Here is a 12,674-nt window from a genome sequence, read left to right on the forward strand (position 1 = left end):
TTTTGAGAAATTGAGAAAAGAAGAAGTGGCTTCCACCAGCTCTCCCTCACCACAGCCTCTGCTCTGCCCTCCGCACTTCTTCTGACCTGGTCCAGGGATTTAAGAGTCCCAGACCCGTTGTAGGCTGGTGGTCACTGGGTGGTCCTCCCTCCACAGACGCTCTGTGGGGCTGTGTGCAGCCGAGGCCAGTGCAGGCCTGCTCAGGGCACTCTCTGCTCTCCAGGGACAGCCCTCACATAGCTTTGGTGCTGTAGACCCTCCTCCATGCCAGACATGTCAGACTTCTGTCCTCAGTTCCGCAAAAGGGGCTGTTTTCATTTTGTTTTCAACCAGAGGTGAAGGGCTGAAATGGAAGGTGATTCCGGTCCTGCCCCTGGAGGGTGATCTCCCCATTCCCACCAGCTGCAGCCAGCTAGCAGCCCCCGTCAGAGGGCACGGTGGGCAGGAGCCCGAGACCCTGTCAGTCTGTGCCAGCCAGACCTGCTGGGAGGAGACGGCTTCAGCTGGAGCTGCCAGCCGGTTCTGCTGGGGGAGGCCTTGGACTTGGGGAGCCAAGGTTGTTTGTCTGGGCGTATGACTGGAACAGGGCCACACTGGAAGAGCTGGGCAGCAGGGCAGGCGATGACGCAGTCTCCTTGGCTGGGGCTCCTGTACCAGGGGCACAGTGACTGGCTCCAAGACAGCTGGCCCCGGCCTGTGAGCAGCAGGACTCAGCCGCCAGCAGCTGCCAGGGAGGCGCTTGTCATCAGGAGGCTCTTTCCTCAGGGGCGGCCACATCAGGCTCTGTCTCAGGCTCCAGCTCAGACTCGTCCGTCCCAGGAGCCAGGTGTGCCACACCTGTTGCTTAGTCCCTGGTGTCCTCGGGAGGAACACCAGGGACGAAGGGACCCTGAAAAAGCTGTGTGCACGCTGGGGAGTGGCATGGGGCGGCTCATTCCAGAAGCCAGGTGACACCCGGTTTACCAGTGCCCATGGCTGACCGCTCTGGGGCTGGCAGCCTGGACAGGAGCCCATCATACTATTTATGGTGGCGTGACCTCCAGCCTGGTTCCTCGTCTCCTGTGGGGTAACGACGATCGCTGCCCTCGTGGGGTTGCTCTGTGTGCTGAAGGACATGGTGTGTACGGAGTGTGGTCCAGTGCTCAGCAGCAGGTCCTAGGACACACTCACAAGGGGCCACCATGGCTCCTGGCAGTTGTCCTCCCCACAGTGACATGTGGGCTTGGATCAGTTCCCTCAGAAGCGGCATTGGTGTGGCTGCCCCCTCCCTGCCTCCTGACCAGCCACGCTGAACACAGGGCCAAATGCGGAGCGAGCCAGGGAGTTGAGAGCCAGTGGCCAGGGAGGAGCCTGAGCTCAGTGCCGGCACTGGCCGCGAGGCCCCGTGCAGGAGCAGGCCGCAGTTTTTCTCCCTGTTTGGCCTCGGGTGACAGGCAAAGTGCCACATGCCTGTGACAAGTGGAGTGCCTTAAGATTCCTCCCCCCAAAAAGTGCAGGATGCCTGAGAAGAGGGTGTTAGAAGCTGGTGTGCCAGAAACAAAGTTCAAGCAGTGCCTGGGTGGTGGGCTGGGAGCAGCCAGGCCTCCCCGATAGCTCCGGCTTGGCTCCACTCGGGGGACCGGGAGCTGGACCAGCGCCTTTGTCTCATTTGAGAGTTTAAAAACTGCCCTCTCTTTTCTTTTAATGTCAGAGACATCATGGTTGGGAGGGTGAGTCACACAGCAAACAAACGAGACCATGGGGACTCTGGAGAGTCTGACATCCCTGACTGGGACCAGCTCCTACTTAAGGAGGGGCAGTGGGAGTGGGCACTGCCTGCCCAAGTCCCCCAGCTCCTGGGTCTGTCTTCCTTGTAGCTGGCCTTGCCCTTCCTGGGTACCCAAATGCACCCATGAGTATACCTCAGCAACCTGCCAAGCGGTGCCTCTTTTAACTCTCCTTAAGTCTAGTACGTGGACTTTCTCCAACGTCCACAAGACCCTGCCGTCTCTGTCCTGCCTCTGACAGCTTCAGGATCCTGCTGACAAGTTTGTACTGTTTTCTCTCTGCCTGTGGTGGTTAAGACACTTGGGGTCCTGGAACCTGAGGACAGGCAAGCACCCTGGGTGCTGATCCGGGGGCTGCATCTTGGAGCCTCCTGCTCCAGTCTGCCCCTTGCCAGGGAAGGCATCGATAACTGGTGGGAGCTTTCCTTCCCACTGGGACCAGACTTGGCCTGAGACCACACTGCACGGTGTTGCCCAGGCAGCAGTCATTGGGAGAACATACTTGTGAGACGACACGTGGGCCCATCCACCCTCCTGTGAGAGCTGAACGGTGCGGGTGGCGTCCTCTGCGACACAGGCAGAATCCCTGCTTCCCCAGCTCTCAACCCCTGCCCTGCACCCTGACTGAGTTGCTGCCTTGCCCCCGCAGACCTGGTGCTGTACTGCGAAGCCTTCCTCACCACCTACAGGACCTTCATCAGCCCCGAGGAGCTCATCAAGAAGCTGCAGTACCGATATCCTGCCCATCGTCACCACGCGGGGACGCCGGCCCTCGCCCCACGTGGCTGCACCAGCTTCATGGCCTCCCCTCCCGTCGCTTACCCGAAGGGCCAAGGGAGATGACATGGGTGCCAGAGCACGCGGGCTCACGGGAGGGGGGGGGGAACAAGGGCACGGCCTGCAGGGCATCAGGCAGGGCAGGCACCACGGGCAGGGCTTGAGGAAGGGAGACTGGGGCTGCCGCCCACCGCTGACCTCACAGTGGACAACTGCCCCGTCCACCAGATCTGCCTATGGGCTCACCGTTGGGAAATGTCACTCCCTACATTAGTGGCAAGAAGACCCCAGGGCATAAAGGACCTACTGTGGTTGCTTGTTGCCTCTTTCTCAAGCCTAGGCTGCCTGTCCCACCAGACTAGCCCACTGCTTCTTGGCCACCTCCAGCCTTGTAGCCTGTGACTGCCATCTGCTGGGCAGCTGCTTTCCCTCTGGGCAAGAAGTCCTGAGCCTCTGTTCCAGCGTCAGGGTCCCCTCCAGACCCCTCCCCTCACCCTGGCCCTGTGAGCCCCTGGTCCATCCAGACGGATGCGGGCACTTCCACTATGGAGTCTGGGTCCCTTCAGCCTCACGTTCCACTGCTCTGAGCACCTGCTGGCAGGCCTGGCTGGGGAAAGAGAGTTGCCCACTGGTCACACACGCAGCCGCCGCGTCGCAGGCATGGTCTCACCCAGCGGCAGGTGCAGTTCCTGCCCTGTGGCGCCACTGTGCCACTCCTGTCAGGCATTGAGGAAGCTGAGGCTCAGTGGGTCGGAGTGACTGTCCAGCATGGCGTGTGGGGGGAAGGTGCCAGGTTCTCAGCCCTGTCCCGCTCACCTGCAGGATGATCATGGAAGCCTGGCGGCACAGCCCTGCTGCGCCAGGCTGACGTCCGCCCTGAGTGCCCTGACGCCAGCCATGTGTCACAGACCGGAGGGGAGGGGAACACCACAGAGCAGCAGGAAGGCTCCAGGGGACCCTGAGGGAAGGATGAGTGCCGAGGGTCTGTGGGCCAAGGAGCAGGAACTGGCCCAGCCTGTCAGAGGTTGTAGCTCCCCAGAGTGTCCAAGCCACGGCAGGGGGGCCTCCGTGGGGTGGCAGCTCTTGGAGAGTGGTAGGGCCTGCATCTGCCTGGGGCCTGGAGTGGGTGTACTTGGTTGGGACCACCTGTGTCGACTCCAGGCTGGCACTGCAGCCCTCCCACATCCGGGCTCTCCCAGGAGCCTCTGGGTGAACCAGACAGGCAGGCCTGGGCGGTGCAGAGGCGGTGGCCGCTGGGAACCAGCCTTGGGGTTGAGGCCTGGGCCCAACTTTGCAGCACTGCCATTTTGCCTAAGTCCAAGCTTTGCTTCCGGTGCTGCTGCTTTAACGGGCAGTGGGGGCGTGTCTGCGTGGCACGTTTCCCTGCCATGCGTGCCATTTCTTTAACCTTTGCCACCTACGAGAAATTCTCTCCCTTCGCCGACACGTTCAAGAAGCGCGTCAGCAAGAACACGTTCTTCGTGCTGGTGCGGGTGGTGGATGAGCTCTGGTGAGTGCCTGCTCTCCGCCCTCAGGCCGTGGTGGCTCCCACGCCCTGGAGGCCGCTCCAGCCCTCCCAGCCCACCCACAGAGCACTGCCCACAGGCTCTGCATTTGGCTCCAGCCTGCTTCGCTGTGGCCCTCTGAAAGGATGGCCTGGTCCTCCTAGCACACAGTGAGCTGCTAGGTCCTGCCTGTTCTCACGGGCTCCATCCTGGACCCTCAGCAGAGACCCTTCCCACCTGTTACCATCCCTCCCTCCAGCATCTGAGGATCAACCCCTTGTAGGCTGTACTCTGAGCAATAGAGTCGGTCTGGGTGGGGGCTGGGGCTGGGGGCGGGGGCAGCCTCCTCCATGGGGGCATTTCCCCCATGATCTGGGGTCTGTGGTGAGCCCTGGCCATTTCCATGTTCAAGAAGTATGCCTTGGGCAGATCTCTTTCCTGGGCCTGCCGGGTTGGATGTAAACAAGACAGACAAAGACCCTGGCTTCAGCATCGATGTGCTACCGGGGAGATGGTCTCGGGCAGTGGCCACACATCCAGGGAGGGGTCGGGCACAGAAGGTGAGGGGTGTCCTGTCATCTGCTGCTTGGGTGAGCCCAAGCGCTCCTCTGCAGCAGGTTGGTGTGGGGTCTCTGCAGCACAGCCCCCACAAAGTCCCCACACAGTGCATGACCAGCGTCAGCGTGTGTTGAGTGACAGGCAGGAAAATGTTGTCAAGACCACTGCTCCAGAGCTGCAGAGGATGTGGGTGGCTGCCCTGAGATCCTTTCTCACTCTCTTCCCACGGGAGGCGCCAGCTACTGTGCCTTCAGGGTACATGGTGGGCTCTCGCGTGCCTGGCCTTCACCCTGTGCCCTTGGCCCGATAGCCTGGTAGAGCTGACAGAAGAGATCCTGAAGCTACTCATGGAACTAGTCTTCCGCCTAGTGTGCAGTGGGGAGCTCAGCCTGGCACGTGTGCTCCGGAAGAACATCCTAGACAAGGTGGACCAGAAGAGACTGCTCCGGTGCGCCAACTCCGACCAGCCCCTGGCAGCCCGGGGAGTTGCAGCCAGGTGAGCACTGACTTCTCCACCCCTCTGGAAGAGCTGTGTCCATGGCCACCTCTCTATTCCCCTTGCCTCAGCTCACATCCTGGTTCTGCCCAGGCCCTGTGTTGAGGTGCCTCGGGGACAGCCTCAGGGTGCCGAGTCGCTCCTAAGGAGGAGGTGGGGCCGTGGGCAGGCGGGGCTTAGCAGGGCAGGAGGTGAGTGGGTGTGCGCAGGCTGCTGTCAGCTTGGGGCTGTCTCCCACACTGACGTGCCATGCAGACCCTTCCTAAGACTGGAACCCAGGTCCTGGTCCTCTGCCGACCCTCTGCCCTAGCCCGAGGATGTGTCAGCTCCGGCACTGGCTGGTTGGCCAGCCCCTCCTTCGTGAGCATCAGCCCCCATTCCCGCAGCCACCTCTAATCACCGGCCATCTGGGAGGGGTGGCCAGAGGTGAGCAAGGCCTGAGGTGTCCGAGCTGCCCATGACCCCATGAGGGGAGCTCCGTCTCTGGATTCTGCAGGCTGCGGACAAGCTGCAGAGATGGGGCGGGCAGGCCTCCTGGGAAAACCTCAGGGCCTGCTTCCTTGGGATCCTGAGGGACACAAGGAGTGACTGCGGCCCATTGCCACCCTGCTCTCCTGCTGCGGAGCGAGGCTTGGACGGCTGCTCCCTCCCCAGCCCTGGTGCCTACAGTGCCTCCCTACAGTGTCCCCACATGACAGCGCTTCCTGCACCTCCGTCTTCCAGGCCAGGGACGCTGCACGACTTTCACAGTCACGAAATCGCGGAGCAGCTGACACTGCTGGATGCCGAACTCTTCTACAAAATAGAGGTAGGCGTTGGGGGAGCTGCTGCCAGTGTGTCCCTGAATAAGCACGCTCCGGTCACAGGAAAGCCAGAGGTCTCCAGTGCTGTCTGGTCTGTTTCCTCCTCTAGATTCCTGAGGTTTTACTCTGGGCAAAAGAACAGAATGAAGAGAAGAGCCCCAACTTGACCCAGTTCACAGAGCACTTCAACAACATGTCCTACTGGTAAGAAAGGCCAGGCATGCCACTCTGGCAGGGACAAAGAGCTTGCTGTCCTTCCTCCAGGCTCCTCTGGAGGCCCTGCAGGCACCAGGTGCAAACCATGGGGAGCCGAGGAGGCAGGGCCAGGCTGGTCGCCCACCTCCAGAGGCACCGAGGCTCTTCGGGGTAATACCTGCCCTCTCAGGGGCAGAAAGGGAGGGGGTGTTGTGTTTACTGCCCTGCGTGGTCATTATCACAGTCCCCCAGATGTGCCTGGTGCAGGTGCCCTTTTATAGGACAGAATTGGTGATATAGTGGGTGGCACCTCCTCCAAGTAGCCCTGGAAGCAGGCCCACGTGACCCACCAGAGGTGGAGGCTACCATAGGCCCCGAGGCACAGCCATGGCTGCTTTTGCTGCTGGTTTCAGTTCTCGCTTTAGCTTTTGTTGGGGCTGAGATGCTGACCGGTTCCCTCCCTTGTGGCTAGCAAAAGTGATCTGCTAACTGGGGTTTGGCTGGACGCCCTGGGCCAGTCCCGAGGCCCCAGGGGCTCAGGTCAGCACAAGCCAGGAAAATGTACTGGTGCCCCAGGTCCACTACAGGAGCTGAACTCCCTGTTCTGTGTCTCGGGGTATCTCGCATCTACCCCTGGTCACCCTGAGCCACTGGAGGCCTGGTTCATGACAGACACTGTCTGTCTCCACTGGTCTACCAGGACCCACAGGAGACCCGTCTCAGCTCAGCTGTGCTACTCTGTCCGTTGCTCCCACAGGGTTCGGTCCATAATCATGTTACAGGAAAAGGCCCAGGACAGGGAGCGGCTGCTCTTAAAGTTCATCAAGATCATGAAGGTAACGGTGACAGGGCCTCACAGCCCCTTTCAGGCTGCTGGCCCCGTACCCACCCTCACAGGCCACATCTCTCCACAGCACCTGCGGAAGCTAAATAACTTCAACTCCTACTTGGCCATCCTCTCAGCACTGGACTCAGCACCCATCCGCAGGCTGGAGTGGCAGAAGCAGACCTCAGAGGTGGGTGGGCAGGAAGCCTTTCGGTGGGTAGGCCAGGCTCAGTCCTGCTCTGCTACCAGCCCGTGGCTAGGCAGCTGCCTTCCCCACCTGTCTCCTGTCTCTGGTCTCTGGCCACTGGTTCCTGGGCTTCGTGGTTGACACCGAGCTTTCCTGTCCTGCCTGCCTGCAAGCCTGTACCTGGTCCCAGCTTCTGGAGGGGTTCTGGGTGGGTCACACCCACAGGGCCAGTGCTAGAGGGAAAAGGCAAGCTGTTGCTGGCACTGGGCAGGCTCCACACACCCCAAGGGGCATTTCTCACAAAATGGCCGTGGACCTCGCCTCCCCACAGCCCTAGATGTGGCTTCTCTTCGTGTCGCGGGACCTTACCTCAGCCCAGCACTGGCTCACCCACTCTCATCCTGCACAGGGCCTGGCCGAGTACTGCACTCTGATCGACAGCTCGTCCTCCTTCCGTGCCTACCGGGCCGCCCTCTCAGAGGTGGAGCCCCCCTGCATCCCGTACCTGTGAGTGCTGGCCTCCCCCTCAGCCCGTCAGGGCCTGCATCTTCTCTTCTGGGTGAAGACACTGGGCCCCCTGAGAAGTTAGGGCTCAGACAGCTCTGTTGTCCCTGTTTCACCATGAACTTTTAAAGTAGGGCATGCCTCTTGAGCCACAGCTGCCACAGAAGGGAAAGGTCAGTGACAAGTGTCAGCTCCCACACCCCCACACACCCTCTTCCCAGCAGGGGGCCCTTGCACCTTCCAGGAGCCTTGAGCCTGTTAGGCCAGCCCAAGGGTCAGTCACCCCAGGAACCTGGGAACACTCGGTGTCAAGTTGAGGAAGCTTCTTCCAAGCCTGGCCATGGGATAGTAAATCTGTGTCGTAGGAGAGGGAGGTGGACTCAGAGCTACACAGGCCTCTGTCACAGGACTCCTCTGGCCTCTCATGTCCTGGAGGACGTTAGGAAGGGAGAGACCCAGCAGCGTCCCAGGCCCAGGCGAGGGAAGGAGCATCCTGGGGCCTTTGCCCCCAGAGAGACAGAGCTTGCAGCCAGGACCTTCTCCCTGCGCCTGGCCCTCCCGCCCTCACCCAGCACCCACACACGTACCCACAAGCACACAGGCCTGGGTCCTCTGGCTGAGCTCTCTATGGATAGAGGAACTGCCTTCATCTTCCTCCTTCTCTTGACAAGTACCTATTACACCTGTTACATGCCCTCAGTCTTGGTCTGGTTTGGTTTATTGTTCATTGAATGACCTCACATTGGCAACCCACAACTGTGCCCACACACAGGCCTGGGCACAGTGCCCAGGCTCCCCTGCACATGAGCCAGCTCCTGAGGCTCCTGCGAGTGGTCGTAGGTCCAGAGTTCACCAGGCAGGAGCTCACACTGGAGGGAACAAACCCCAGACCTGTTCTTCAGTGTGCCCTGGGCTGGCAGGTACTTGGCATGGCTGGGGCTATTTGTCCCAAACTGGCTGGTCCTGGCTGTGCAGCCTGCTTACAGCCAGCCAGCTGCTTTCTGAGCCAGTCTCTAGCACCTAACAGCTTCTCCATGTGTCCCCCAGGGGTCTGATCCTGCAGGACTTGACCTTTGTCCACCTGGGGAACCCAGACTACATCGACGGCAAAGTGAACTTTTCCAAACGGTGGCAGCAGTTCAACATCCTGGACAGTATGCGGTGCTTCCAGCAGGCGTGAGTGCTATGACCTGTGGGACTGCGGGAACAGCCCAGGCCCTGGACAGAGGACCTCGCCCAGGGAACCCGGGAGCCTCCGTCTTTTGAGTGGGGATACCATGCCCAGCCCTTCAGGTCTCATCAGTACAGCATGGGAAAGTCCCGTGAAGGGCCCGGCTCCACCGCATGCCCTGGGCCTGGACCGGGCAGCAGTAGCCAGCTGTCTTCCTGTAACTGGGAAGCTGGTGCCCACCTTGCTTTGCAGAGGAGGCTGGCACACTCTGCCAGCCTGACTCCAGGGCAGCAGAACCCACCTGGGGCACCCATAGGGAGCCCAACCAGGGACGTTGCCTGGGGGCCGAGAGCAGAGCCTCAGCCCTAGTGGAGTCTCTAGTGCTGGCATCCTCTGTCATGTTGGGTGGCAGTAGCCCCTGCCATTTCAGCCTCTGCCAGGACACTGGGGTGACCAGAGGTTACGGCCATCGGGCTCTTCTGCCCACCCCTGCTCCTGACTGCCTCCCCTTCCCTCACCAGGCATTATGACATCCGGAGAAACGACGACATTATAAACTTCTTCAATGACTTCAGTGACCACTTGGCCGAGGAGGCCCTATGGGAACTCTCTTTGAAAATTAAGCCCAGGAACATAACAAGGAGGAAAACAGACCGGGAGGAGAAGACCTAGGAGCGGTGCGGTGGGCGAGGGGAATGCTCAGGGGCCTCTAGCCTGAGGACCTGGGCCTGCCAGGTGGGCTTCAGCGCCCCAGCCTCAGAGCCTGGCTGGCTGGGCCCGGCAGAGCCCGGAGCCTGCCTGCAGCTTCCTGCCTCCTCCCTGCCGGCACAGCCCCAGGGTCCGCGTGTGGAGCCAGCAAGGGTCTCAGTGGGGCTTTTGGCTCTGTGAACCCAAGGTCTCCCACTGGGCTTTGTTCTCGATTTCACTTCCACATCCCCCTCCCCCGGACCCCTCCAGCCTGGGACAGCACCGAGATGTCAGCAGCAGACCTCATCCCACCCAGGGCCAGGACCCTGAATCTCCTGAAGTGGCAGAGTGGAGGCGGAGGATGCTCTGGGGGACTGCCCTCCAGGACACCTGGAGAGGGGACAGAAGGCCAGGGGCAGGCACCTCTTACTTTCCATCCCCTGGATTTTAAACAGGAGGATGGAGTGTATGGGACCTGGCCCAGGAGGTATGGCAGGTGGCCTTCAGCAGCCCTGGCGCTAGTGCCCTGTGCTGGGACGACCCCAGGCCTGTCCTGCTGTGCGTGCTCTGCAGGGCTGCCCTGCTGGACCGCAGCAGAGTGCTGTCGGCCACCTGTTTCCCCTTCAGCTCCCCCACCACAGGCCCCCAGGCTCTGGGGAGCAGGGGGCACTTGGTCATCACAGAGACGCGTGGTGCTGAGCAGGGAGCATGGCAGAGCTGAGCCAGTCAGGGAGGACCTGGGGGGCGGGCAGCCCCTCCTCCGCACTTGCTGAGTGCCTTAACTCCAGCTCCCATCCCTCCCTGTCCCATGGGCTTCCCTCCTACCTTGTCCCTCCGGGAGGCCAGCAGGCTCCTTGCACAGTGCTCCCTGGAGTGCCGGCGGGGCAAGGCCTGCTGCGGAGATGTCTGGAGGCTGCCCAGCAAAGTGTCCCCAGGCAGCTGCCCACCCCTTGTTGGCCCCTCACTGCTGAGGTCGACAATCCAGGCAAGGCTCCCAGGGCCCGGCAAGCAGGGTGCCAGCGGGAACCCGTGTGCCCCCGCCGCGCCCTGTTCCACATGACGCGCGCTCACTCCTGCTGAGAGGGTGGAAGGAGTGCCGTCCGGGCGGGCCTCCCAGCCCAGTGTGAGCAGAGGGCAGGTGGCAGAGCGGGGGTGGGTGGCGCGGCCCTACACAGCTGTGCCGCTTCTGCCCTCGGGGGCTTTAGCAGCTTCTATCAAGAAGAAATCTGGGCTGTTCTTCTCCTTCGTGTTGATTTGTCCTGTAAATAGAGGGAGGAGCCTGTGAGGTGCACGCAGGCGCCCTCTCTGGCAGCAGCCCTGCGGGCGGCGGAACCTGTCACTTTATTATTTAAGGAGTGTGTGTGTGGAGTCGGTTCCTGAGCAGTGCAGGGTGGGTTGGGCTTGGTCTGTCCCCTCTTGGGTAAGTCCTTTCATTTCAGTCTTTGCCTTTTGCTTCCCACCCTCTGCCCGCCCCGAGTGCGCACGGGGCCCTGGGGTGTGCGAGCTAGGATTCCCTGCCGTTGAGTCCCAGCTGCCTCCTGTGGCACAGGCCACTGCCAGTGCTGTTGCAGCCCCAGCCGCAGCCTGCCCTGCCTGGAGGACGGCTTCCTGTCTGCGTGGGGCCATCCACTTGTCCTGGGGGAGCCACGTCCTCAACTCAGAACAGACCTGCTGCCCATCCCCAGAGTGCCCAGGCCCTCCCTTGCACTCCCTGCAGAAGTGCCCAGGACATGGGGCAGACAGCACCAGGGGACAGGGCGGCACCTCCCAGACGCCTGGGGAAGACAGTGTGGTGCGATGTGTGTGGCTTGCTGGGTGCCAGGCTTCCCGCCCTCCTGCCTCTGACTGTGGTCACACCCCAGCACTCAGGGCCTTGGCCTGGCTGCTGGCTATTTCTTGGGGGGCCAGGGGGAGTCGTGGGAATCCATCTTCACAGAAGGACACAGCATGGTGAATGGTTGGGTTCCCTGCAGGTGGCTGCAGCCAGGGAGAGGCAGACCCACGTCACGGCGGCCTGAGCCCTGACTCAGGTCTCCCACCTGGCTGCCCAGACCTCCCTGATGTTACGTTGTAATATACAGCCCCCAGCTAACCCTTCTGACGTGGCATCTTCCCGCAGACATTTCAAATGTGTAACTTTTATATGAAAGAAAAATAAACAGACGAAAGCCATCTGAGGACCCCTGCACAAATGCCGCACAAGCACCAGGTGGCCTTGGGCACCCCCTGCCTCTCTGCGGCCTTTGCCTGCTGGCAGGGTCCTGAGGGGACTCAGGGCTTAGGTTGGTGGTCTCAGTGCCCAGACCTGCTGAGTGGAGTGAATGTCACCAGCACCCGCTCCTTTCCAGAACTCTCTGGGGTCTTTGCCCAAGAGCTCTCCCACCCCACCCCAGGTCCTATGCAGAGGGACTTTCTAGGGCGGAGTTCAGGGGCACGAGTGCCCTAGAGCTGTCTGGACAGTGCCTTCTGCAGGCCTCTGTCCCCAGTGCACAGGCAGCCACGCCAGAGGCAACACAGCCCTGCACCTGCAGGGGACTGACCAAGGAGCCCAGGGGTTCTAGGTGCCCTCTGCCCAGGTTGGACTGTGTCTCCCCCACAGAATGAGGACATCCACCAGAGGGACCCCTTCTAGAGCCGGGGTGTGGCTCAGTGGAAGAGCTCAGTGTGTGGGAGGCCCTGGGTTCCATGCCAGCACCACCAAGACAAAAGGAAAATCATCATCTCCCTTTCTTTACTACCCTCCAGAGCCACCCCACACGCTGGCCACCCACCCACCCGGCCCCACCCCCAGCACCTTACGCATTGAGACCAGGCACCTGGGTGGCAGCGTGCAGGCTGGCAGGAGGCTGCGGGAGCCCTCTGGCACTCCCCAGGGCCCGTCTCAGCTCTGACCCCACAGGTGGCCTGAAGGCCCAGGGAAGAGGAGGGCATCCCCAAGAGCCACCTTGGGCCACCTGTCAGTCCCTTCTCAGCACCTCTCAGCTTGTCTTGTAACTGGAAAATGGACAGGCACAGGGACACTGCTGCAGAGCTTCTGAAGTCACCGCGGCCCCAGTCGGCCACGCCTGGCACTCCCCCCAAGCCGAGGAGGGGGATGTTCCCTCATGCACCAGACCGCACACGCTGCCTATCTGTTACCTCTGCTTCCCAGCCCCTTTCCTGGATCTGAGGGCCACAGGCATGTGTCACCCTGGGCTGG

The 12,674-nt window shown here is 61.5% G+C and overlaps 1 protein-coding gene across 10 annotated transcripts in view; it reads left to right on the plus strand.

Annotated features, from left to right (window-relative positions):
* The window catches only part of Rapgef1 (Rap guanine nucleotide exchange factor 1), a 120,692-nt gene extending 110,186 nt beyond the window's left edge, over positions 1 to 10,506 (plus strand). For all 10 annotated transcript variants that reach the window (XM_047525386.1, XM_047525388.1, XM_047525387.1 and 7 more), the window contains 10 exons: positions 2,416 to 2,500; positions 3,961 to 4,053; positions 4,917 to 5,102; positions 5,826 to 5,910; positions 6,015 to 6,109; positions 6,858 to 6,936; positions 7,015 to 7,116; positions 7,523 to 7,620; positions 8,665 to 8,793; positions 9,310 to 10,506. In XM_047525386.1, the coding sequence (XP_047381342.1) occupies positions 2,416 to 2,500; positions 3,961 to 4,053; positions 4,917 to 5,102; positions 5,826 to 5,910; positions 6,015 to 6,109; positions 6,858 to 6,936; positions 7,015 to 7,116; positions 7,523 to 7,620; positions 8,665 to 8,793; positions 9,310 to 9,460 (1,103 nt within the window). In that variant the 3' untranslated portion in view covers positions 9,461 to 10,506. The remainder of the gene's footprint in view (positions 1 to 2,415; positions 2,501 to 3,960; positions 4,054 to 4,916; positions 5,103 to 5,825; positions 5,911 to 6,014; positions 6,110 to 6,857; positions 6,937 to 7,014; positions 7,117 to 7,522; positions 7,621 to 8,664; positions 8,794 to 9,309) is intronic.
* Positions 10,507 to 12,674: the final 2,168 nt, after the last annotated feature.

This window comes from Sciurus carolinensis, chromosome 14 (genome assembly GCF_902686445.1).
Source record: "Sciurus carolinensis chromosome 14, mSciCar1.2, whole genome shotgun sequence".
NCBI classification, from domain to species: domain Eukaryota; kingdom Metazoa; phylum Chordata; class Mammalia; order Rodentia; family Sciuridae; genus Sciurus; species Sciurus carolinensis.